Consider the following 28,000-nt stretch of genomic DNA (forward strand, 5'->3'; position numbering starts at 1 on the left):
TTCAACTTTTCCAGACTGGTAGATCTCAATTACTTTGTTTCTCATTTGCCCCAGAATTTCTTTTGTTGATGCCTAGCTTCTGAGGAACTTTTGGTCTACTTCACTTTGTCAGGCAGGTCCTATTTTTTATTTCTTTATTGAAAACAGGTGTGGCAGTAATCAGGCCTGAGTGTGGCTAGGGAATTTGAACTCAGCTTCCCAAAGATGTGATAAACCACAGTTAATTTATGTTTTGGGGGGGGGGGCAATCACTTTTTTTCACACGGCGCCCTGTAGGTTTGGATTTATTTTTCCCTTAATAATAAAGAACTTAATTTAAGAACTGCATTTTGGGTTTAATTCTGCTATCTTTGTCTAATATTTACATCTGTTTGGTGATCTGAAACATTTATGTGTGACAAATATGCAAAAGAATAGGAAATCAGGAAGGGGGCAAACACTTTCTCACACAACTGTAAGCTTACACAGCATATTGGAAAATGGCAGTGGAGGTTCCTTAACTAGCCCTGTACTAGTCACTTGGATTGCTTACATGGTATATACAGTCTTACACATCTCTTTAGATTTATTATACAGTAGATCATGTAATAACTCTGTTAGGGTGCCTACTGCTCTTTGATGCCTGTAGTTTGTAGACGTGGTCCTAATTACGGGAACCCACCTTCTAAATATCTACAGTATAATGCCTAATAGTGCCAGTCAATCATGGCTGTCCAGTGATTTTCTCAACTAAAAAAAGGTTAAATCGTGTCTCTTGGATATTTCACACCAGAGTTCTTATAGTGCGGTGGTCCCCAATCTTTCACACTTTGTACACCCAGAAGTTCTCACATTGCCCCCATTTGGTATTTTCGCACCCAGATCAGTCCCCACACTATTGCCTCCAGGTTCAAGCCCCCCTGTATCTGGCAGTATCATCCTATCTGCAGGTTATAGTATTTATCTCCCCCGATGTTCATATACATCCAGATCTTCTCTTCTGTGCAGGGGTCAGGGGCAGATTAAGAGTAGCCAGGGCCCGGGGCAATTTAGAACACGTGGACCCTCCCGTTGTATCACATGATCCTCTTTTGATAGATCATGTGATAAGTCATGTGACTAACACACAAGTGCTCATGTGACAACACTATACACAACATAGCGCTCTATAAAATAGAGCAGGGGTGGGGAATTAATTTTCCCAAGAGGCCACATGACAGACCATGACTATTATGGAGCCCGAACCAATAGACTGAAATTAATTCTGCTCAATATTAACATATTAATTATATATTTTTTTCATATTAATTGCACAACTTAATCTTGAGCAGAATTAAGTATGCTGACATCCCTATATACAGTATGACCAACCACAAAGCCCCCCACATACAATATGAGCCCCCACATAGTCCCCTCAATCAACAATCAAGGCGATCAACCTATGGGGCCCTTATACATGTAAAGCATAACAAAAAAAAACTTAAAAAATTATTAAAATGTGTCTTTTATATAGTGTATGGAAACTTCTGGTTTCATCTGTAATCTGAATTAGTGAACAGGAGCGTAAGGCTATACATGGCAATACTGAATTGTGAAGGTCTGGCAGTCAAGTCCATCTCATAAGGAAAGGACATGGCGACTAGCTACATGTACTGTATCTAGATGAAAGTGTCTTAAATGCTGGAAAGCCCACTGACCATGAATAGGTGGAGTATTTTGGATTCGTTAGCAGGTACCAATAAGGACACAATCATGTAGTGTAACCCTAAATAGCACCACAACAGATAAACTGCTTTAAGAACCTTCCTGGTGTAACCGTAGGGGTCATGGTTGGAAGGTTGGACTGCAGATCTTGAGGTGCTACCCTACTGAATAATGTGCGAGGGAGGACTCTGCAGTGCCGGAAACTTGAAGTCGACTGGAGAATTTCCTGTAGAGTGGAGAAACGAAGGTGTATATAGCTGGATTAGTTAACAATGGCCTTAGAGGAGATCCCTACCAACGTCCAGTCTTATCTGCCATTCTGATGTTTCTCTGTGACTCTTTTCGTATCTTTACTCTACTTCTTTAAGTTTTATTTAAGCAGCTTCTGTTATTTTCTGGATTCTTATTACATCTGGGTTGCCCAACTTTACATCATACTGCTGGTCATAATCTCTTTATTTCACTGTTAGAGGTAACATGGGGGCGCAGCCTTCACCATGTTGGAGGTGAGATCTGCATGACCCAACCTCTTTACCCTAACTCTACAATCTCGCACAGCCCAAGGGTCCTCGATTCACTTGAAATCTCTCTACTTAGCAGTGATGGGCTGTATTTCTGGGTTTTAATATCTCTACTAATGTTCTTTGCAGAACCGAACTGCTCTCATGCCATGTAAAGGATATATTTTGTAGTCAGAGACTCGATATAAGTATTGACTTGGCCTTGAAAAGCAATCAGATTTTCACATTTGCAGGGGTCTTCTATCTGAACAACACTTCGGACTTCCTCTGTAGATACAGAATGGTACAGCATTAATTTTTTGTCTTCATGATTTCTTTTCTTCCTCGAAAGAAAAAGAAAATATGACATTGAAGAGCTGAAATCTTACGTGAACAAGTCTTCTTGTCTGGGTTGAGGGAGTAGCCGTCCCGACACTTGCATTGATAAGACATAGCCGAAGCCACACAGATGTGTTCACAGTCATGTCTCCCTAGTGCACATACGTTTATACCTGTCACAAAGAGACAAAGTCATAGGAGTAAAATGAATAGTTTTTTAAATTTTCTTTTTTTATGTCACTTTTCTCCAGCTTTTTAAAAGTGGTGAGAGAAGTAAATGTTGGAAATATATCTTAATTGCCAAAGTTTGAAACTTTTCTATGCTAGAAAACGGTCTTAACTTGCCCCCTGCCGTTATGTTTAATTATAACATTCTGTCCATAACTATTAGAGCAAAGTCACTTTATACTATTGTTTGAGTAAGGAAAGGTTTAATGTTTTCAGACCTGACAAATCTCAAAGTGTGGTATGTCTCTGGAAAGCACACTGAAACAAAGATTTTTTTAAAGTGTAAGTCTCAGGAAAGCACACTGAAACAAAGACTTTTTGAAGTGTAAGTCTCAGGAAAGCACACTGAAACAAATACTTTTTAAAGTGTAAGTCTCAGGAAAGCACACTGAAACAAAGACTTTTTAAAGTGTAAGTCTCAGGAAAGCACGCTGAACCAAAGACTTTTTAAAGTGTAAGTCTCAGGACAGCACACTGAACCAAAGACTTTTTAAAGTGTAAGTCTCAGGAAAGCACACTGAAACAAAGACTTTTTAAAGTGTAAGTCTCAGGAAAGCACACTGAACCATGGACTTTTTGAAGGGTGTGACTAAGCTGAGTGGATACAGAGGGACTGCATGTACTTATTATGCAGCTATGAATCCTTCTGTTTGCCACAATGTATGAACCACCTAAATTTATGTACAGAACACCTCTATTCATGAAAGTTAGAAACATAAGGAGACTCCTGTATTTTAGGGAAACTGTTGGTAATCACAAGATTTTGTATTTCTCTTTTCTCATCATCCATAAAATGAATCGCAGAAACTTTTAAGTTGTAGTGGGGAATGTTATAACTTTTTGGAGGCCCTGCTGAGATTCATAGAACACCTCCTGAGACGTGAAAAAGGGATGTTTTCAGAGAAAGAAAGATACAAACATAAAAACAGCAAATATGCTCTCTCCTTCTTCTGAGGACCTACCCCAGTCAGTCGTGGGACGTTAGTACGAGAATTTTATAGAACTTTGATGATGATATTTTATATTTTAATTGTTATCTGGCATATATTGAGTAAATGATTGTCATAAGATTATATTGTCCCCTTTGATACTGAGAGTAAAGACCAACCTCAGGGACAGCAGTAGTCTTGCCAGGATGTCCCTGACTCTCAGAGGATAAGGATGATAGCTGTCTGAGTCAGCAGTAAAAAGTGGCAGTGTATAAAGAGGTCCATTGAGTCGGCATAGGGACCCCTGCAATTCTAATTGTTTTTCAATCATTTTTATTAATTTTATATTTTTTATGAACAAAGACAAACAAATACACACCCTAAACAACAAAAGAAAAGGAATAGAAATGGATATATGGTATGGACAGAGGGAGGAAAGACAACAAATTTTAGTGGGAAGGAAAAAGGAGGATTCCTATGTCTTCTCCTCAGTGAATGTGTTCTGTTATTGTCATACAATCCCAGGACTAACCATGACAGGTGACATATTTTTAGAAATGAAGAAAGAATTCCAGCTCAACGAGACGGTGAAAAAGTAAAAACTGGGTACTTTATTCACTTCATATCAGAAGCAGAGGATAAAACATAAGCACAATGTAATAAAAACACTATCTACGCGTTTCAGGTGGCACAGCACCCTTAATCGCGATATCATGATTAAGGGTGCTGTGCCACCTGAAACGCGTAGATAGTGTTTTTATTACATTGTGCTTATGTTTTATCCTCTGCTTCTGATATGAAGTGAATAAAGTACCCAGTTTTTACTTTTTCACCGTCTCGTTGAGCTGGAATTCTTTCTTCATTTTTGGTTTCTTCACGCCTTGACACAGCGTTTCCGTGCTCCGAGTTTCTTGGGACAACGACTATGGTGAGCTGGACTTTTCTTTTTGCTATGACATATTTTTAGACATAGAAAGATATAAGAAACAGTCCAAGAAACATGGCACAGTAAGCATGGGGAAGACGGGTGACTGACTTGAAGAGTAGAATCTGACAGACTGCACTTTTCCCTTGATACAGTCCGAGACATCATTTGTCTTTTTTCTAAGTTCTACTTCTTCCTCAAAGCCAAATATAGGAGTGCTCACACTGAGATAGATAATGGAGAACGTACTCTCAGTACAGAGTTTGGGGTCAGAGTTTAAAATCAGGATTATTTTGAGGTGTTTGAAACTAGTCCCATAGATTATGATCATATGGAGATACCTGAAATTAGTCATATAGAAGGGATCCAGATTCTGAGACTAGGATCACTCCAAGGTATCTAGAATTAGTTAGAGGGAAGCAATGGGGACCTCAAGTCCAAACAATAAGACATGTCATATACTGTTATGGCTGGGAGCTATGGATGTAATAAGTGGTAGATAAGGAAAATATCAAGATTTGGGTCAGTGGTAGAAGCATGGAGAAGACAAGGACAGGGACTACAGGTAAGGATGAGAGGAAAGCACAAAGAGCCGGCATGGTAAGACTTTTGTTTTTTACAGCGACTGTTCCTCTCGTCCTTCCTGTCCAGATTCAATTCAGGTGTGTGCTCATTCCATCCAAACAATTTTAATCCAGTTGTTGGTTTGTCTGTGGCTAAGTAGTTGAGTATTATCACCTGTATGAGCTCACAAAAGAGAGCGAGAATGCCAAAAGTGCTTCTGTGTGTGTAAATATAAGTGGATTAAGGTGTATGCAGTGTTACGTCCAACGGTGGCACACGTGATTTGTGAACCTGCTATGTCACAGGGCCAGGCCTGCCTAGGAAGGGGAGTAGCTAAGCAGCTACCAGGTGTTCCCTGGAGCTCCTGATGGTAGAGACAGGCTGGGCAGCAGGTAGCCGCCAGGTACCTCTCCTAGGCTGACCCAAGGGAACAGGTTCGCTGACACTGATTAAGGACTAGGGCTCCTTTCAGACTAGTAGGTTTTGGCTCCTCTACAGAATGGTCACTGCCATGGATTCAGGCTACGCTCAGACTTGGCTGATTCGGAGACTGGTTCTCGTAGGCCAGATACAAACAGACCAGGGGATGAAGTTTCAGGCACTGGCTGCACACAGACCAGGGGAGCAGGTAGAGGCACTGTCTGCACATGGACCAGGGGAGCAGGTTGAGGCCCTGGCTGCACATGAACCAGGGGAGCAGGTTCAGACTCTGGCTGCACACAGACCAGGGAAGCAGCACGTTTGAGCACTTGCTGCACACGGAGCAGGGGAGCAGATTCAGGAACTGCCCACACGACCATGGGAGCAGGTTCAGACACTGGCCGCACACGGACCAGGGGAGCAGGTTCAGACACTGGCCGCACACGGACCAGGGGAGCAGGTTCGGACACTGGCCGCACACGGACTAGGGGAGCAGGTTCAGACACTGACCGCACACGGACCAGGGGAGCAGGTTCAGATACTGGCCGCACACGGAATAGGGGAGCAGGTTCGAGAACTTGCTGCACACAGACCATGGGAGCAGGTTCAGGAAAAACAATGGATGATATTCTTTGATTGCTGTATAATACACTGCTCAAAAAATAAAGAAAACACTAAAATACCACATCCTACATATCACTGAATGAAATATTCCAGTTGCAAATTTTTATTCATTGTATAGTGGAAAGCGTTGAGAACAATATAGCATAAAAATGACCAATGTAAATCAAAATGAATATCCCATGGAGGTCTGGATTTGGAATGATACTCAAAATCAAAGTGGAAAATCAAATTACAGGCTGATTCAACTTCAGTGGAAATGCCTCAAGACAAGGAAAAGATGCTCAGTATTGTGTGTGTGGCCTCCACGTGCCTGTATGACCTCCCTACAATGCCTGGGCATGCTCCTGATTAGGCGGCGGATGTTCTCCTGAGGGATCTCCTCCCAGACCTGGATTAAAGCATCCGCCAACTCCTGGACAGTCTGTGGTGCAACGTGACGTTGGTATATGGAGACATGATGTCCCAGATGTGCTCGATTTGATTCATGTCTGGGGAATGGGCGGGCCAGTCCATAGCATCAATGCCTTCATATTGCAGGAACTGCTGACACACTCCAGCCACATGAGGTCTGGCATTGTCCTGCATTAGGAGGAACCCAGGGCCAACCGCACCAGCATATGATCTCACAAGGGGTCTGAGGATCTCATCTCGGTACTTAATGGCAGTCAGGCTACCTCTGGCGAGAACATGGAGGACTGTGCGGCCCTCCAAAGAAATGCCACCCCACACCATTACTGACCCACTGGCACCCGGTCATGCTGAAGGATGTTGCAGGCAGCAGATCGCTCTCCATGGCATCTCCAGACTCTGTCACGTCTGTCACATGTGCTCAGTGTGAACCTGTTTCATCTGTGAAGAGTACAGGGCGCCAGTGGCAAATTTGCCAATCCTGGTGTCTTTATTGAGGGTGTCTTGATAATTGCCAATAATTTGCATCTGTTGTCTATTCCATTTGCACAACAGCATGTGAAATTGTCAATCAGTGTGGCTTCCTAAGTTGACAGATTGATTTCACAGAAGTTTGATTTACTTGGAATTAGATTCTGTTGTTTAAGTGTTCCCTTTATTTTTTGAGCAGTGTATAAACCCCTGGCTAACAACATTGACGATCATTGGTGTTTCTTCAACAGTTCTAGTTTTTTATTAGTCTGGTTGACATGTTAACTAATGAGACACGATGCCAACTACCCTCTGAAGTTTACGTTGCTTGTTGACATAATGGCTACCTGAGGGAACATAATTCTTGACCTGGCTTCAGCCAGCCATTTGGGTTGAGGAAGAAAAAGATCTGCCTTAACCCCTTCATGACCCAGCCTATTTTGGCCTTAATGACCTGGCCATTTTTTGCAATTCTGACCAGTGTCCCTTTATGAGGTAATAACTCGGGAACGCTTAAACGGATCTTAGCGATTCTGAGATTGTTTTTTTGTGACATATTGGGCTTCATGTTAGTGATAAATTTAGGTCGATAATTTCTGCGTTTATTTGTGAAAAAATTGGAAATTTGGCGAAAATTTTGAAAATTTTGCAATTTTCACATTTTGAATTTTTATTCTGTTAAACCAGAGAGTTATGTGACACAAAATAGTTAATAAATCACATTTCCCACATGTCTACTTTACATCAGCACAATTTTGGAAACAACATTTTTTTTTGCTAGGAAGTTATAAGGGTTAAAATTTGACCAGTGATTTCTCATTTTTACAACAAAATTTACAAAACCATTTTTTTTAGGGATCACCTCACATTTGAAGTCAATTTTAGGGTTCTATATGGCTGAAAATACCCAAAAGTGACACCATTCTAATAACTGCACCCCTCAAGGTGCTCAAAACCACATTCAAGAAGTTTATTAACCCTTCAGGTGTTTCACAGCAGCAGAAGCAACTTGGAAGGAAAAAATGAACATTTAACTTTTTAGTCACAAAAATGATCTTTTAGCAACAATTTTTTTTATTTTCCCAAGGGTAAAAGGAGAAACTGGACCACGGACGTTGTTGTCCAATTTGTTCTGAGTACGCTGATACCTCATATGTGGGGGTAAACCACTGTTTGGGCGCACGGCAGAACTCGGAAGGGAAGGAGCGCCATTTGACTTTTTGAATGAAAAATTGGCTCCAATCTTTAGCGGACACTATGTCGCGTTTGGAGAGCCCCTGTGTGCCTAAATATTGGAGCCCCCCCCACAAGTGACCCCATTTTGGAAACTAGATGCCCCAAGGAACTTATCTAGATGCATAGTGAGCACTTTAAACCCCCAGGTGCTTCACAAATTGATCAGTAATTATGAAAAAGTACTTTTTTTTTTACAAAAAAATTCTTTTAGCCTCAATTTTTTAATTTTTACATGGGCAACAGGATAAAATGGATCCTAAAATTTGTTGGGCAATTTCTCCTGAGTACACTGATACCTCACATGTGGGGGTAAAATACTGTTTGGGCACATGGTAAGGCTCGGAAGGGAAGGAGCGCCATTTGACTTTTTGAGTGAAAAATTATCTCCATCGTTAGCGGACACCATGTCGCGTTTGGAGAGCCCCTGTGTGCCTAAACTTCGGAGCTTCCCCACAAGTGACCCCATTTTGGAAAGGAGACCCCCCAAGGAACTTATCTAGATGCATAGTGAGCACTTTAAACCCTCAGGTGCTTCACAAATTGATCCGTAAAAATGAAAAAGTACTTTTTTTTCACAAAAAAATTATTTTAGCCTCAATTTTTTAATTTTCACATGGGCGACAGGATAAAATGGATCCTGAAATTTGTTGGGCAATTTCTCTTGAGTACGCCGATACCTCATATGTGGGGGTAAACCACAGTTTGGGCGCATGGCAAGGCTCGGAAGGGAAGGCGCGCCATTTGACTTTTTGAATGGAAAATTAGCTCCAATCGTTAACGGACACCATGTCGCGTTTGGAGAGCCCCTGTGTGCCTAAACATTGGAGCTCCCCCACAAGTGACCCCATTTTGGAAACTAGACCTCCCAAGGAACTAATCTAGATGTATGGTGAGCACTTTGAACCTCCAAGTGCTTCACAGAAGTTTATAACGCAGAGCCATGAAAATAAAAAATAATTTTTCTTTTCTCAAAAATTTTTTTTTAGCCCTGAATTTTTTTTCCCAAGGGTAATAGGAGAAATTTGACCCCAAGACTTGTTGTCCAGTTTCTCCTGAGTACGGTGATACCCCATATGTGGGGGTAAACCACTGTTTGGGCACATGCCGGAGCTTGGAAGTGAAGTAGTGACGTTTTGAAATGCAGACTTTGAAGGAATGCTCTGCGGGCATCACGTTGCGTTTGCAGAGCCCCTGATGTGCCTAAAAAGTAGAAACCCCCCACAAGTGACCCCATTTTGGAAACTAGACCCCCAAAGGAACTTATCTAGATGTGTGGTGAGCACTTTGAACCCCCAAGTGCTTCACAGAAGTTTATAACGCATAGCCGTGAAAATAATAAATACGTTTTCTTTCCTCAAAAATAATTTTTTAGCCCGCAATTTTTTATTTTCCCAAGGGTTACAGGAGAAATTGGACCCCAAAAGTTGTTGATCAGTTTCTCCTGAGTACGCTGGTACCCCATATGTGGGGGTAAACCACTGTTTGGGCACACGTCGGGGCTCGGAAGGGAGAGAGCACCATTTGACTTTTTCAACGCAAGATTGGCTGGAATCAATGGTGGCGCCGTGTCGCGTTTGGAGACCCCCTGATGTGCCTAAAAAGTGGAAACCCCTCAATTCAAACTCCAACACTAACCCCAACACACCCCTAACTCTAATCCCAACCCTAACCACAACCCTAACCCCAACACACCCCTAACCCTAGTCTTACCCCTAATTCCAACCCTAAGGCTATGTGCTCACGTTGTGGATTTCTGTGGATTTTTCCGCACAGTTTTTGAAAAATCTGCAGGTAAAACGCACTGCGCTTTACCTGCGGATTTACCGCGGATTTCCAGTGTTTTTTGTGTGGATTTCACTTGCAGATTCCTATTATGGAGCAGGTGTAAAATGCTGCGGAATCCGCACAAAGAATTGACATGCTGCGGAAAATACAACGCAGCGTTTCCGCGCTGTATTTTCCGCACCATGGGCACAGCGGATTTGGTTTTCCATAGGTTTACGTGGTACTGTAAACATGATGGAAAACTGATACGAATCCGCAGCGACCAATTCGCTGCGGATCCGCAGCCAAATCCGCACCGTGTGCACATAGTCTAATTCCAACCCTAACCCTAATTGCAACCCTAATTCTAACCCTAATTCTAACCCTAACCCTAATTCTAACCCTAGCCCTAAGTGCAACCCTAGCCCTAAGTGCAACCGTAGCCCTAAGTGCAACCGTAGCCCTAAGTGCAACCCTAGCCCTAAGTGCATCCCTAGCCCTAAGTGCATCCCTAGCCCTAAGTGCAACCCTAGCCCTAAGTGCAACCCTAAGTGCAACCCTAACTTTAAGTGCAACCCTAAGTGCAACCCTAGCCCTAAGTGCAACCCTAGCCCTAAGTGCAACCCTAGCCCTAAGTGCAACCCTAAGTGCAACCCTAACCCTAAGTGCAACCCTAACCCTAAGTGCAACCCTAAGTGCAACCCTAGCCCTAAGTGCAACCCTAGCCCTAAGTGCAACCCTAAGTGCAACCCTAAGTGCAGCCCTAAGTGCAACCCTAGCCCTAAGTGCACCCCTAGCCCTAAGTGCACCCCAAGCCCTAAGTGCAACCCTAAGTGCAACCCTACCACTAACCCTACCCCTAACCCTACCCCTAACCCTACCCCTACCCCTAACCCTATCCCTAACCCTAATGGAAAAACAAAAAAAATTATATTTTCTGTATTTTATTATTGTCCCTACCTATGGGGGTGATAAAGGGGGGGATTTATTTACTATTTTTTTTATTTTGATCGCTGTGATAGAACACTGTGATGATCACAGCGACCAAAATCTGCAGGAACGAATCTGCCGGCCGGCAGATTCGGCGGGCGCACTGCGCATGCGCCCGCCATTTTCCAAGATGGCGGCGCCCATGGACAAGACGGCCGGACACCGGGAGGGACATCGGAGCTAGGTAAGTATTGGGGGGTGGGATCGGAATACGGGGGGGGGGGGGGGGATCGGAGGACCTGGGGAGCGGACAGGAGGACCGGGGGAGCCAACAGGAGGGAGGAGGGGAGCGGACAGGAGATCGGGGCAAAAAGGACGACTGGGGAGGCGATCGGTGGGGTGGGGTGGGGACAGATCGGGGTCTCCAGCCATGGCAGATGCTATTGCAGCATCGGCCATGGCTGGATTGTAATATTTCACCATTTTCATAGGTGAAATATTACAAATCGCTCTGATTGGCTGTTTCACTTTCAACAGCCAATCAGAGCGATCGTAGCCACGGGGGGGTGAAGCCACCCCCCCTGGGCTGAAATACCACTCCCCCTGTCCCTGCAGATCGGGTGAAATGGGAGTTAACCCTTTCACCCGATCTGCAGGGACGCGATCATTCTGTGACACAGCATTTGCGTCACAGGTCGGATTGGCACCGACTTTCATGACGCATACGCTGTGTCACAGGTCGAGAAGGGGTTAAGGGATCGTGTCAGCACATAAGTTAGTGATATGAGACGGAGTGAAAGCCAAGGCCGGGATGGACGTCGATTTACCATGGGAAAATAAATTTGGGTTGTCTCTCACAATTGCAGGCATAGCTGTTAAAAATGCACTTACAGTTCTTAGAAAAATTAGCTGACGCTTTGACAATATTACTGATTATAGTAGGCAAGGAAACTGAAAGAACAATTCCCTAAAGGCTAATTCACAAGAAGATTGGAATCCTGAAAGGTCCAGTTGGCTATACTGGCTAAATCCAACTAACTGGGTCAATGGTCTAGGTGGTTGGTTTTCAGGAATATTACAATTGGTAGCACAAGTGCTGCTACAGGATTAATTAAATAGGTCGTAATTTGCATTATAATGATCTGTGTACCGGCTTGTGCAAAAAAGGCTATCCAAATGTTTCCAGAAATCTATCTAATAATTCCTTTTCTGTTGTAGCAAAGTATAACAACACTCCTGTCCTTCTCATCCATCATGACCAGTTGACCAGCAGAGCAGCAGCATCTCAACCACCTTTTACCAAAAGATGTCACAGCCGTTGGTCGAACCAATCCCCAGAATATTACCCACTGCATCTACTGTGGAATCCGTAGTTAACACAGGGAAAGGGATGAGTAGTGATGCCTAGCCTGTAGGGTTATCCTCTTACCGTGTGAAGTAGGGGTGGGTTAACCAACTTCATCTGTTAGGAAGGGACAAGAGTTATTTGACAGGCATAAAGAAAAAGAAGGGAACATGTTAGAGTAAGGAAGGGTTAATGTCTTCATTCCTGCCAAATCTCAAAATATGTAGTAATTCTCACTGGAACACACTGAAACAAAGACTTGTTGAGGAGGTGTAGTTAGCTGGGTGGATATAGAGAGTGTTTTTACTTATTATGCAGCTATGTATTCTATTTGATATCGTGTGTAAATCTCCTAAATTTATGTACAGAACACCTAAATTCATGAAGGTTATAAATAAAGGGACACTCCAGAATTTTTGGGAGCCTGTTGGAAATCATAATCCTGTTTTCCCAGGCCATTAAGCTACATCTCAGAAACGTTTAAGTTGGAGTTAAGACTGATTAAAAACTGTGTTATCATTGATTTAAATTTGTACCAATGTCTACCATAAGTAAAACAAGAAGAAAATCCAGCGAAGCAGCAGGTATGTGTGAATAAAATCCAAGATTTATTACAACCTATAAAATATAAAGTTCCTGGCGGTTTCTCCAGTGGCTATAAAACCTACGCGTTTCAGCTCCTTACTCATGAGGCTCCTACAAGCTGAAACAAGTAGGTTTTATAACCACTGCAGGACCCGCCAGGAACTGTATTTTTTAAAGTTTGTAATAAATCTTGGATTTTATTCACACGTGCCTGCTGCTTCGCTGGATTTTCCTCTTGTTTTATTGATCTTCAGCCAAATCCCAGGCTCATCCATGCGAGATTCACAGCAGGATCCATGCTACTGCGTTGTTGGTGAACCGACTCTCCTTTCACCGATTCCCTTCTTTTCTACATTTGTTGTTGAATGTCTACCATTGATTCACATGCCGATCGAAATGACAAGAAAATATAACGAAGGGTAAATGTAGCAAATTTTCCATAGAGCATTTATGTATGAATCACATTCATGTGACTAAATCAACAAACTTACGTGAGCAGGTCTTCTTGTCCGGGTTCAGTATGTAGCCGTTACGACACTTGCACTGATAGGAAGTAGCGGTGGCCGTACAGATGTGTTCGCAGTCGTGTCTACCCAGAGCACATACATCAACTCCTACAGAGCATGAAATATCAATTATATAGATATAAAACTTTCATCTGAGAATACAGGATTGTTCAATTTTCATTCATTTTAAAAGTCTACTTTTGGAGTGCCCAACATAGTAGAGAATACGTTCAGTATCACATGAGTCGGTTAATGGCAAACATTGATGTAACTTTTAATTTTTCATGTTCCATTTAACAAATGTGTTTCGATGATGGTGGATTCATAAATAAGATCATGGATTTTAACAATGAGGGATCACCCAATGGGCTAAATATTTTAGGCCATGTTCAGAAGTGGTGGTTTTGATGCAGTTTTGCTCTGCAGTAATTTACAGTACAACACTAGTGGATGGGGTTTCTAAATCACCCTCACCGTGTAGCAGAAAATATTGCACAGAATATAGAGAATTCTGTAGATTTAGACACTTGCATTAATTTTTGTGATTAAAAACTGAAGACTTTTCCCCTTTGCTGTGCATTAGTTGAAAACTGCTGGAGCAAAATTTGCATCTAATGTACAGAATTTTGTCACCCCGTTTAAGCTTTTTCTAAGGTTAAAAGTAAAAGTGCTCAAAGCAATAGGCGAGCTTTAGGAATATAAAAGACAAAAAAAACATATCTGTACACCTGGGTACCATGAACTGCAATCCCTACATTTTATAGCATGTAGAGCCACACAATAAATAAAATACACAACATCAAGGATTGATACATCAATGGGCAATAAAAAAACATTGGTGTATGGATGATGCAACTTAACAAAAAAATCAGTCCATTAGATACCAAAGTCCTCTCCGGGAATGAATGGGTTACAAGAAAAGCATATGCACAGTGTATGTCCCGTAGAAAGACCATAGGTCCACTAAACTACTAGGCATCCATTATTAATTGTACCTTTGGCCTTGCCAAGCTTCAAGACACACATTGTACATAGGACTTTATTGCAGCCCAATAATTCCTGGAGAGGACTTTGGTATCTAATGGGATGACTTTTTTGGGAAGTGGCATCATTCATACAGTAATGTGTATTATATATTCATATTGCACATTGTTGTAGGCTCATCAGATGAGGTGGATCCCCTAAGAGCCACAGACCTCGAGCATTGAGGCCGCACTGAGAACTTGGCACATTCACGAATCTAAGGAGCAGCAGGACGGATGAAGTGGAACCCAACAGAGATGGAAGCTAGTAAAGCACACCAAACATAGAGGTCTACAGACTCAATCCCAAGAAACAGGTGTGTATCAATGGGCCTTAAATATAGGTTTAGGGAGTTGATGTACTTGATCCACGCCGCGTAACATGCAAAACCTGACCTGGAGCACAACAGACCACCAGATCCAGGAGAAAAGAGCAAAGCTCGGGATACCAAGGACAGGTGTGTAACGAAATCCTTGATGTTATGTACTTTATTTCTTTTATCGATGCTATTAGCCTGGTTTTAGATATATCTAAGGATTGCAGTTTGCGGCACAGAGATACATTTTTTGACTTTTGTAATTCATTTCAAATGGTGTACAGGTGTCCGTTTCAACTACTGTTGGGGGTTTACCTCAGTTGTGGAGGCTACAGCTCAATATTGAGCTTCAGGAATACTAATGAAATAAAATTCTTGGGTAAGGGTGTTCATAAAACGGAGACAGAATAGGCAGCAGCTATACGGTCATTAGAAAAAAGGGGCAGCCCTGGTTTGGCCATTCTTCTAAAATGTTAGTGGATGTGAAAACATGTAGGAGTCCCCACTCCTAGAAAATTGGCCTAAGGATTATGAAATGGGGTCAAAGCAAACACAAGGGTCTTCTGTCCAGGGTGGTAAAGCCGAGCATCATGTTAGTCTCATTTGTATATTTTGTGTGACCCCCGCTTTTCTTTGTATGCGATTGTTCTTGTATCATGTAAAGTTGGTCTGATGAGAAATAAGGAATGAGATGGGAGCATTCAGTGCAGACTGCACATGAAGAAGCAGTTTCGTGGGCACTGGCGACTACATTAAAATTTAGATTTCTCATGAAACCTGGAAGATAATCACTAGTGGTGAGCGAGATTTCCCGAGCACGCTCGGGTGATGTCCGAGTATTTGGATGTGCTCGGATATTTAGTTTGTCGCCTCAGCTGTATGATTTGAGGCTGCTAGACAGCCTGAGTACATGTGGGGATTGCCTGGTTGTTAGGGAATTCCCACATGTATGCAGGCTGTCTTAACAGCCACAAATCATGCAGCTACTGAGACAGAAACTAAATCTCCGAGCACATCCAAATACTGCAGGTCTTAATTAGATGCACCCAGCTAGGTTTAATCAAGAACCACTGCTTGTGCTCACTAGGTGTGATAGTCTATTGGATGGAGTCAAGTGTGCTGCTGGTGAATGATCAGCCAAAATGTGAGCTGCAGCTGAGAGAGGTGTGTTGGTGTCTCTCTCTGAATGAAGACTGCATGGGTCAGCTGAGCAATGTGTTTGTGGGATCTGCAGAGAACCGTCAGCAGCCTGTTCAGTGTGAACTGTGCCCAAAGTTGAACATTTTGGTTTAGCACTAGAGGCTACTGAAGCTCGGGCTGAGGGAAAAACTTAGACTGGTGGGATTGGGCCTCTCCTGTGTAGGAAGTTTGCTCCAGCAGAAAGGACTGTAATCTGTGTAGGTGAGCACACATTGACATATATGTGCCTGTCGAATAAACTGTCTATTTCTTGTGATACCATTGTGTCCAGAAAAGGCTGTTTTTATTTTTTGAATCCCTTAGAGTTTTATGAAAGCAATAAAACTGCACATGTTTGAAACAAACAACATTTCCTGTTTGAACGCTACCTAATGACTACGTGAGAGTGAATACCTACAGGGGTTTAAACTTCAGGTAAGAAGAATGTTGCAATTAAAAATTGGTGCAAAGGGGTATGACTAAGGCTTCTTTCACACTTCAGTTGTTTGGCGTCAGTCTGCTCCGACATAGTGACAGATCGACGGATCCGTCACAATTGTTGAGAAAACGGTTCTAACGGATCCGTTTTTTTGACGGATCCGTTACTTGGGGGTTGTCTGGGGAAAGCATTTAATTTTTGGAGCATGCGCAACTGAAAAAGCGGATTGGGGCGACAGATCCGTCGAAATGACAGTCACGACGGATCCGTCGCCCATAGGTGGCCATTCTATTGAATGGCGGACGCGACGGATCCGTCGCGAACCGCCATTTCGGCGCAGACAAAAAACGTTATAATGTCCGTCTATGTCTAGATGACGTCCGCCAAATTTCGATGGATCCGTCACATGGCGGATGGAACGGACAACGATCCGTCACAATCCATCGCTAATGCAAGTCTATGGGAAAATAGCGGATCCGCCCAAAAAAATGGCGGATCCACTATTTGATGAAAACGGCGGATTCAAACTGACGCCAAACAACTGAAGTGTGAAAGAAGCCTTAGCAGAATTATGGAATAGCTTAAAATAGCATCATGCACTGTTTTGGCAAAAATTATTGCCAAAAAGACAAAAGGTGTAAAGGTATCTAAAGATGTACCAAACTGATAATCTCACATGAACCACTGTGATATTTTTGGCACATTTTAAAACTGTCTAAGTTAAGCTTGTGCTGTGTAAAAGTTAGACATAATTAGTACTTCTGCCTTATAGTCTGTTCGGAAACTATAACTGTAGTAATTCAGGTCCTGGAACAATAATGGGGTCTGCACAAACCCCAATAAGTTTCAATGACTTCAGAAAAGGTGTTCTTTATCGGGCCTGTGTTCTTTTTTTTTTGTAGGAACTGATGGACTAAGGGATACATAGGGCCCATAATGATATTATACTATTTAGATGGAAGTGTTCTTTGCCAATTTGGAAGTTTTGGAAATGTGTTCAAAGGTTTTCCTCCAACAAAATCCAAAGATAAAAAAACAGACTCCATGCATATAACAAATTAATTTAATATGTCCAAATGACATGATAGGTGACCCGGATATCCAGCTAACATAGAGAAGTAGAAAAGAATATACTATCTTCTACCATTTGATGATCTCAAACCCTATCCGCTACATCGTGTGGAAATGCCCATTTATTTATACACTAGATATCTGGATTCAATTATGTTTCCAGTGTTCCCTCAGAAGGCTAGCTCTGAATGCTGATCTATCTCAGTGCTTTTTTCAAGGATTTCCCAGGGTTTATCGTGTCTCATACTATTCTAGTTGCTTGTGTGGCCATTGTAAAAATAGAAAGGTTCTTCTTCCTTCATGTTAGGAGAGATGATTACCTACAGGAACTGTTTCTATACTTCTTTTATACATTCTTTGATACCCTGACCAGATTTCCTTCACCAAAATATTGTCTTTTTCTCTCTATTACATCTCACAAAATTACTGGCTTCTTTTTCTCTATTTTTTTTTAAAATTCCCTTGACCACAAATTTTAGCCTAAAATTGGGGTAGATGAGGGAAAGATAACTTACCACAGAGAGTCTCCTTAAACTTTGAGGTGAGCTTTTCAATGACGCCGTAAGTTTCCACATAAAATACATGATCATCTAAGGGTTCACTGGCCATCAGTTTAAGAGACTGAATATCTGCTCTGTCTACACCCACGGCATAGATCTCTACACCAGAGGTCCGTGCCCGGGCAGCTATATCCTGTACCCTGTCTTGAGGCCTGCCGTCTGTCACAATGATTGCTACTTTAGGTATCTTGAAGGACACATGGCGAGCGCCTGATTCTTCAGTAAATGCTTCATCTAGGGCTGTCTGAATGGCTAGACCCGTCATGGTGCCAGTGGACAGTGGATTAATCAAGGAGACGGCCTTCTTCATTGCAGCTTTATTAAAGTAGGTCTTCAAGAAGAATTCTGTCTTGACTGTGCTGGCATAGTTTACCACGGCTACCCGAGTTGCACGTTCACCGGTATCTAAAGTATCAATCATGTCTGAAAGGAAGATCTTGACTTTCTCAAACTCCTGAGGACGGACACTGCGGGAACTGTCAATTATGAACACCAGATCCAAGGGCCGGCTCTTACAAGCATTGTCTGTAAAGATAGGAGCCCACAAATACATGTTATAAGAAGCTACAGACATTGGGGCAGATTAATTTCAGTCCTAATGACAGGAAGAAACTGTGCCAAATTTATTACGATGGTACACCTTATTAGACACTTATCTCTTCTTCATCACACTTCTTAGCTGGCATACTTTAAAGCATTTTTTTTTGCCAAAAAATAAGTGCAAGTAATTCATAATTTTGGCAAATTTAATGAGTTTTAGTCCCACACGCCTTATCTATATAGTTTTTGCCGTTTTTTGCTTAGTAAGGATCCTACACTGTACTATATACATTCCTTCTAAGACTGAAAATAACAATAAAATACACAAAGTGTAACATGCTAGGAGCCCTCCCTGCCCTAAATCATTAAACGGTAATCCCCCCAGACAGAGGGATTGGGGAGTAGAACAGAAATATTGTGCTGGAGTCACGACTGGTGGCGCCTGGGACTCTGTTGGGCATTTAGATGGGACAACTGAAGTGTGTGGCAAAGGTAAAAGAATTAACAAAATTAGGCAAAGAAAAGATGAGCAGCATTGACCTACGGTTTGGAAGACTTAAAGGGGTTTTCCCACGCACAAAAGTTGATTTTAATTAATAGATCTTGGAATAATAACAATTTCCACAATTAGATGTGTTTAAATAAAATGTTCCTGTGCCGAGATAATCTTATAAATGTGTCCCTGCTGTGTACTATGTAATGGCTGTGTCTGACCGTGCAGGGACATGGTCTGATCATATCACAGCTGCTGGACATGTGGAGGGAGAGAGAAAAAGAGAGTATAGAGACATAACAGCATGGGATCGCAGCCGATTCTTTTTGAAAGGTAGAACATTTCCCTGCCTGTTTTTAAACAATGTTTTGCTTGAAAGAAAGAATCATCTGTGATCCCGTGCTGCACTGTCTGTATACTCTTTTCTCTCCCCTGCCCTGGAGCTGTGGTATGATCAGACCATGTTCCTGCATGGTCAGACACAGCCATTACACAGTACAACGCAGGGGCACATTTATAAGATTATCTCAGCACAGGAACATTTTATTTAAACACATCCAATTGTGGAAATTATTATTATTCCAAGACCTATTGATAAAAACTAGGCTAGTTTTACCTATACTTGCCTTTTTTTAATGGTTTTGTAGAAGATTCCAGAGGCCATGAAGCAAAATCATGTCCTCTTTACAGGCCATGCCCCTTCTCTGCCCCTCCATTAATATGCATCTCTTCACCATGGCTGCTTCATCTATGGATAGTCAAGTCATGGTGCAAGGAAATAATGGTTTATTCTAGAATTCCGACAGATATTTCTGGAAGACAGTCAGCAACGAAAACAATAAGGTGATGTCCAAGAGATATACATTGAAACTTCTCAGCCTTGGTGCTCAATCTGAACTAGAATCTAAAGGCTCATTTACAATGCTTCATTATCGTGTTCCAAGGACCGCTCATTTCCCATTAATCGTGCAGTCTAAACAGGCTTCAAATCACTCGATCAGCAAGAAAATTACATGTTTCCTGGGAAGAATTATATTTTTATTTGCACAAAAGTTCACTGTTCTCAGCAGCGCATCATCCAGTGTAAACAGGTCTCGCGCTACTGAGAACCATTTGCACTGAACGATCTATTGCAGACTGTCTAGAGGGATCAGCCTGTGTAAACTGGACATCAACCCCTTTCTGACCTCGGACGGGATAGTACGTCCGAGGTCAGATACCCCACTTTGATGTGGGCTCCGGCGGTGAGCCCGCATCAAAGCCGGGACATGTCAGCTGTTTTGAACAGCTGACAAGTGCGCGCAATAGCGGCGGGTGGAATCGTGATTCACCCGCCACTATTAACTAGTTAAATGCCGCTGTCAAACGCTGACAGCAGCATTTAACTGCCGCTTCCGGCCTCACGGCCGGAAATGAGGGCATCGCCGACCCCCGTCACATGATCGGGGGTCAGCGATGCATCAGGATAGTAACCATAAAGGTCCTTGAGACCTCTATGGTCACTAATCCAGGCTTGCTGTGAGCGCCACCCTGTGGTCGGCGCTCATAGCAAGCCTGTAATTCAGCTACATAGGAGCGATCTCATGATCGATGCTATGTAGCAGAGCCGATTAGGCTATGCCAGCTTCTAGCCTCCCATGAAAAAAAAATGTTTAAAATAATATGAAATAAATAAAAAAAATATAAAAGTTTAAATCACCTCCTTTCGCCCCATTCAAAATAAAACAATAAAAATAAAATCAAATATATACATATTTGGTATCGCCGCGTTCATAATCGCCCGATCTATCAATAAAAAAAGCATTAACCTGATCGCTAAACGGCGTAGCGAGAAAAAATTTTGAAACACCAAAATTAAGTTTTTTTTGATCGCCGCGACATTGCATTGAAATGCAATAACGGGCGATCAAAAGAACATATCTGCACCAAAATGGTATCACTAAAAACGTCAGCTCGGCATGCAAAAATAAGCCCTCACCCGACCCCAGATCATGAAAAATGGAGACGCTACGGGTATCGGAAAATGGCGCACATTTTTTTTTTTTTAGCAAAGTTTGGAATTTTTTTTCACCACTTAGATAAAAAATAACCTAGTCATGTTTGGTGTCTATGAACTCGTAATGACCTGGAGAATCATAATGGAGGTCAGTTTTAGCATTTAGTGAACGCAGCAAAAAAGCCAAGCAAAAAACACGCATGGGATTGCACTTTTTTTGCAATTTCCCCGCACTTGGAATTTTTTTCTCATTTTCTAGTACACGACATGGTAAAACCAATGATGTACTTCAAAAGTACAACTCGTCCTGCAAAAAATAAGCCCTCATATGGCCATATTGACGGAAAAATAATAAAGTTATGGCTCTGGGAAGGAGGGGAGCGAAAAATGAACAAGGAAAAACGGAAAATCCCAAGGTCATGAAGGGGTTAAACTATAACTGTCCTTCAATCACAGTCAAAAACAAACAGAAGAGGCCGATGTGAAAGAACAATATATGGTCCCTTTGCGGCCCAATAGCTCATCATAATGCACAATTCCACCTGCTTTTGTAGGCATGCACATGACGGGGGGTGCATGGCAGTGTTGTCATGTGCTACTGTCACTTGCACGCTGAAGTCAGCTGTTAGCTTCAAAAGAGGACGCCGTGCAGCGGGGGATCGGAGGGAAGGTGAGTATCTTGGTTTTTTTTTCTATACATTAAAGGGACACTGTCACCTGAATTTGGAGGGAACAATTTTCAGCCATAGGGGCGGGGTTTTCGGGTGTTTGATTCACCCTTTCCTTACCCGCTGGCTGCATGCTGGCTGCAATATTGAAGTTCATTCTCTGTCCTCCATAGTACACGCCTGCGTAAGGCAAGATTGCCTTGTGCAGGCTCATTACAGTGAGGAATATGCGCATATTCCTCACTGTAATGAGCGGTCCCACGTGACCGCTCACACAGGACAAGCTGCCTGCGCTGAGAGGAGAGAGGTGACATCGCGGGAGCTGGGTGAGTATTTCTTCTGCAAGGGGAGAAGAGATGAATGCCGCCTTCAGCACCACAGCGGGGGGGGGACAGCGCTTACTGTAGCGCTGTCTCTCCTGCGGGCGGTACGTGCACACGGAGGAGAGTGCACACTGTTCTCCGTGTGCACGTGTGCAGGACGTATTGCTGTACGTGCTGCCGGAGAAACACGGACATGTCTCTGTGTTTTGCACACGGACACACGGTCCGTGAAAACACGGAGACATGTGCATAGACCCATTCATTTGAATGGGTCTACGTGTGTCAGTGTCTTCGGTACGTGAGAAAACTGTCAGTACACGTACCGGAGACACTGACGTGTGAAAGAGGCCTAAGTACGATTACTGAGCCAGTTATGAATCCACCTAACCGTAGCCTTGTCAATCCCAAACTTGGTCATTTTTTCAATAAGGATAGTATGAGATACTTTATCAAATGCTTTACTGAAGTCGAGACATACTATATCTACCACATTTCCCTGATTCACCTAGTCAGTGATTCCATCATAGAAGGAAATTAGATTAGTCTGGCATGACTTGTTTGCTACAAACCCATGCTGGCTCTGATTAATCACTGTGTTATTGTCCAAGTACTTACATACATGCTGTTTATTAATTTGTTCAAAGAACTTTTCTGGTATAGAAGTAAGGCTCACTGGCCTGCAATTTCCTGGCTCCATTTTCTTTCCTTTTTTGAAGAGAGGGACATCTTTTGCCCTTCTTCAATCTTCTGGGACTTCTCCTGTTCTCCAGGATTTTTCAAAGATTCTGACTAGTGGTTCTGCAATTTCCTCTGCTAACTCTTACAGTACCATAGGATGTAATTCATCTGGACCAGGATATTTAGATTCATGTAAATAAGCTAAGTGTTCCCTCACCATCTGTTTATAGTGTGGATTCTTTTATTCCTTCAATGGCACCGTGAAGTTGATGTTACCAGGATGGGGTGTAGGATAAGGGACATATACCAGGATGGGGGATATATATACCAGGATGGGACCCAGGATAAGGGACATAGATATCTGGATGGGGATATATATAACAGGATGGGACGAGGAAGGGGAACATATATTCCAGGATAGATGACGCATATATACACAACAGGATGGGGGACATATGTATCAGAATGGAGGACATGTATATAAGCCAGGATGAGGAACATATATACCAGGATGGGGGATATTTATACATGCCAGGATGGGGGTCCCAGTCCAAATCTTGCACTGGGGCCCATCAGACTCTAGTTATACCTCTGTGGGAGATCACCGTGACTCTAGTGGTGCCGGGTTGGGACACAGAGCAGTGAATCTGGCAGTCAGCCCTTCCACATACGTTGGACGGTGGAGGGACCTCTGGGAGCTGCATTATCCGCATGGTGTTCACAGCTCCTCCATCAATCAGGACTGTTTGCTTCTTGAGCTCAATGCAAACATTTACCCTATGAAGGAAACTCAGCTATCCTGGAGCTGTACTATCTATGTTTGCTCAGGCATTACATACATCCTCCTTTCTTTACGCTTTTTACTTTTAAAATATAGTTCTACACTAACATTATATTAGTTTACATATGGCAGCTATATAATAGCCTGTGTGTGGACCCTTACAAAATACCTTAAAATGTGCTAATTATTTTTTTAAGGAGTCTTTAAAGGGTCTGTCTGATTTTGAAAGCCCCTTTTCAATGTAAGGTTTCAACATCAAGGAAGGAAGATTCCTGTGCAAGTCCTCTTGTAATGCTTGGATAGGAAAGAAACGAAAACTGTGTATCCCTGTGGAGGACCCAGCGTGTCCCATTGATTTTAGGAAGCACCCTGTAATGCCTTGTTTTGCCCGTGGTGGCGCTGCAGTGAAATTGAACACCTGCTACCAGGTTCCGCCAGCTGATCGCTTGGGTCTCACACTTGTAATCAATTGAAATGCAATTGTAAAAAGTTTAAAAAAAAAACAGAAAAAAAACTCGGAGGGTCTCTTGTTCCTCATTTATTAGCCAGAGACAACAAAGAGTGTCTCTCGCTCAGGACAACCTGGAAGGTCTTTAGATTACTTAAAGGTGTTACCCAAAGTAGACAATCCCTTTAAGACCATTGGTCTTAATTGGACCAATAACAGAGCTTGTAAGAGTTTTATTAAAAACAAAAAGATGAGAAATGGGAAATTATATTGCGCTTCTCCCCTCCCTATCACCAATGTATGTGGGCCCGCATTTATCAGAATACACTAGCTTTATTGCCCATTGCAACCAATCACTGCAGGTTAAGAAATAAATGCTGAGCAGTGATTGGTTACAATGGGCAACGAGAACAGTTTTATGGCCAAAAAATAAGGACCAGCAGAAAATGTTAGGTAAAATGTGTACTCCTGGAGTCTGGGTGTAGCGTCCTAGCTCTAGGATTCTCCTGTAAATATGCTTACAATTACAGTACACTGGTGCGAAGTTATTCACCAAGTGCAGAGTTGGGGGCAATTGTAATTGTGTGTGTGTTTTAGCACATACAGCCTTAGATTAAATAAAGGGCGGATACGTTCATACAGAAAGATCGGTCTGGAGGAAAGCTACTCATATTCTATACACTTGACAGCATTTAAAGGGAATCTTTTGCACGGTTTTTGCTACCTAATCTGAGAGCAGCATGATGTAGGGGCAGAGACCCTGATTCCAGCGATGTGTTACTTACTGGGCTGCGTGGTGTAGTTTTCATAAAATCATTGTTTTATCAGCAAATTATTAGAGGACTAGAAAACCTGCTGCCAGTTAGTCCAACCACGCCCCCCACCACTGATTGGCAGCTTTTTGTCCAAGCGCAGTGAATACAGACAGCAGCCAATCAGTGACGTGGGCGGGGTTATACAGAGCTCAGCATTCAGACAACTGGTAGATCTGCAGCAGAGAAAACAGTATTTAATAAAAACTGCTTCACCCAATAAAGTAAGTGATATATCGCTGGAATCAGAGTGTCTGTCTCTACATCATGCTGCTCTCAGATGGGGTAGCAAAAACCTGCTGATAGATTCCCTTTAAAAGGACATTTGTTTTGCAGTGATTAAGGATGTTTCCACAGAAAATGCAATGTATGCCTTAGGGTATGTGTCCACGTTCAGGATTGCATCAGGATTTGGTCAGGATTTTTCATCGGTATTTGTAGCCAAAACCAGGAGTGGGTGATAAATGCAGAAGTGGGGCATATGTTTCTGTTATACTTTTCCTCTAATTGTTCCACTCCTGGTTTTGGCTTACAAATCCTGATGAAAAATGGACACATGGACACATACCCTTATAGATTGAGTTCCTCTACTGGAGCCCTCATCCATTAGGGGAAAATAGGGGCTCCCTGACACCCCATTCCATCAGGTGGGTCAGCACCATCCGGTCACAAACTGGAGAGGTGGACATTTCATATATTTTTTTTAGATGAAAACACCCTTTCAAGGACTGTCAAATATATATTCAAGTTAAGCAAAGAAGTATAGAATCCTTTTAGTCAGACTTATTATTTGTCAAAAAGTCTAAGCTCTGCCAGTTTCTCAATTCTTCTTTTTCATATATGTAAGTAAAATAAATATATATATATATATATTTTTTTTTATTAGGTTGACTTTACTAGTATTTGAGAATATTTGTAAAGAAAATGTATATAATATGCCATATATATATTATAAAAAAATATTTATATTAAGTTGACTTATTAGCATTTGAGAATTCTACATGGTTTAGCAAATTATCTCAACATCTAACAGTTTAATCTAAGAACAATAACTACAATACACAATGTTCGACAACCTATAAATAATGTAAAGTTACGGTATATATTATATATTCCCTCAGAAAGAAAGAAAGAAATTATATATTTTTTTTTTTCAGAGGTAATTTAAATATGTCAGCAAATTTCTACCAAATTTTAGAAAAAAATCCAATTCAAAATGAATCGTCCCTTATTCTCTGAGCGCTGGAAATTTGTGAGCCACTTAACGAGTTGGCAAAATTAATTTCTGGGGGAAATTCAGCTCATGGCTTCATTGTATCTGCTTGGCTAAAATCAAAGTAAACTTTATTAGTAAACCGGAATGTAGCTCTTCATATTAATGGGATGCTCCTACCTGTCGGCTGGTTCACTTGGAGGGTCCTGGTGTCGGGCTTGGGGCGCACATTTGCAGTGTGTGGAGGGCTGGCCAATATTCCGGGTCTGGGCACCATCACTGGTAATACTGCGCTGCCGTGAACCATTGGTGGAAACATGTAGCTGTTATGGATGGGGTAGCCGTACATCCTGTAATGGGTCCCATGAACACCCACCAGCAAAAAGCCAAATGTATAAAGTAGAGCCCTGCTCAAAAACGGATCCATGCTGAGGACACGCCGAAGTCCAGGATCTGTGCCTGCAAACTGCTGCAAGGAGATAGTGTCTGCAGAGGAGATGTCTGCCAGGTGTCAGCACCCACCACTGGAAATCCCACCCACCCTGCCCCTCTCCTGCCTCCCACCCTGTACAGTCAGGCTGACCCCTTATACAGAGGCTCCAATTGATGCACCACTTTCCAAAAATTGCATTAAAAACCAAATACATGAAGGACAGATTCCTGGAAAGAGCAGTGCACTTTCCTACATTTAAGAAGTTTTCCAGATTTATATAAATAAAGCTAAACCAGTTAAAAAAAAAAATAAAAATCAATCCTCAACCTCCCAAAACGGACCCCCCGCAGAATCAATCCTCAACCTCCCAAAACAGACCCCCCGCAGAATCCTCAACCTCCCGAAACGGAGCCCCCACAGATCGCATTACAGCGCCTCCTCAGTTCCCATCGCCACATAATGGAGATGGTAGGAAACGGGCAGATTGGGACCCAAATTCAGTCCTGTCATTCGAAAGCGCACAGGGCCATGCCGCACCCCACTTTCCCAGACCATAAACAAATATTACCAGCATCTATAGTAGTGATAATACCATAATTACCTTTACTCAAAACCACTGTACTAAGACTGATATCCCCACCAGTGACCACATAATGGTAATATCAGGTCTGCTCCAGTGCTCTGCGGACAATATATGTACTGTACTGGATCTCAGCAGTGACGTCTCTCTGACCGCAGTCCTTCACTTTCCATTTTTGTTCTCATTCAGCTCAGACCACCATAACCACTTCCCCCATCCGTAACTTGTCCCTACAAAATGTACGCGAGACCACTTTGGCTCACTGCTTTTCCAGCCCCCTCCTCACATTCCCCCCACTTCTACCCAAACCATATAGTGCTATAATAAATTCCCTTAATTGGTATTAATGCCCTGGAAAGTAAAAGTAGCCTCCTTTTGTGCCTCACATATTAGTGCTCACTCTGGACCTCTACATCGTAATAGTACCCCAGTCTGTGCCTCCTCATAGGCAAAATGCCCCCATGTGCCTCTATACAGTATACTACCCCCTATGGTAATGTCTGTACGTCATTCCTTAAAATAATGCCCCAGTGTCTCTGTATAAAATTAACACCCCCTGTGCTTCCAATTTCCCCCATTGTTTTTGTTTTTTTATAATAATGTCCGTTAGTGACTCTATTGTCAGAATGCCCCTCACTGTGCCTCTTTATAATGCCATTTCTCCACATGTTGCTTTCTTATAATATCCCAACTATATCTCCTTTTAATAATGCCCCCATTGTACTGCTTATAACAACACCAGTTATTTATCTCCACTAGATGGTAGCCCGATTCTAACGCATCGGGTATTCTAGAATATGTATGTAGTTTATTTTTGAAGATTTTAGAATACATTGAATACACAGGATTCAGCCGGCCACGACCAATTAGTGAAGCGTGGTTCAAATCCCGCGCCAATTCGCGGCCGGACTGCGTCTGTCGCTGATTGTTCACGGCCGGCAATGTAGTATATAAGAGCCCACGTAGTATATTGCACAGCCCACATAGCAT

General features: G+C 42.4%; 1 protein-coding gene across 1 annotated transcript; it reads right to left on the minus strand.

The window, feature by feature from the left end:
* Positions 1 to 2,346: 2,346 nt before the first annotated feature.
* MATN3 (matrilin 3) lies at positions 2,347 to 26,442 on the minus strand. The gene is made up of 5 exons (XM_077281785.1): positions 26,178 to 26,442; positions 18,001 to 18,570; positions 13,443 to 13,565; positions 2,573 to 2,695; positions 2,347 to 2,471 (listed from the first exon to the last, which is right to left on the minus strand). Exons 1-5 carry the CDS (start codon positions 26,422 to 26,424, stop codon positions 2,347 to 2,349), a joined length of 1,188 nt encoding a protein of 395 aa, XP_077137900.1. The 5' UTR covers positions 26,425 to 26,442.
* Between the last annotated feature and the right edge of the window lie 1,558 nt (positions 26,443 to 28,000).

The sequence above is a fragment of the Ranitomeya variabilis genome, chromosome 2 (assembly GCF_051348905.1).
Source record: "Ranitomeya variabilis isolate aRanVar5 chromosome 2, aRanVar5.hap1, whole genome shotgun sequence".
NCBI classification, from domain to species: domain Eukaryota; kingdom Metazoa; phylum Chordata; class Amphibia; order Anura; family Dendrobatidae; genus Ranitomeya; species Ranitomeya variabilis.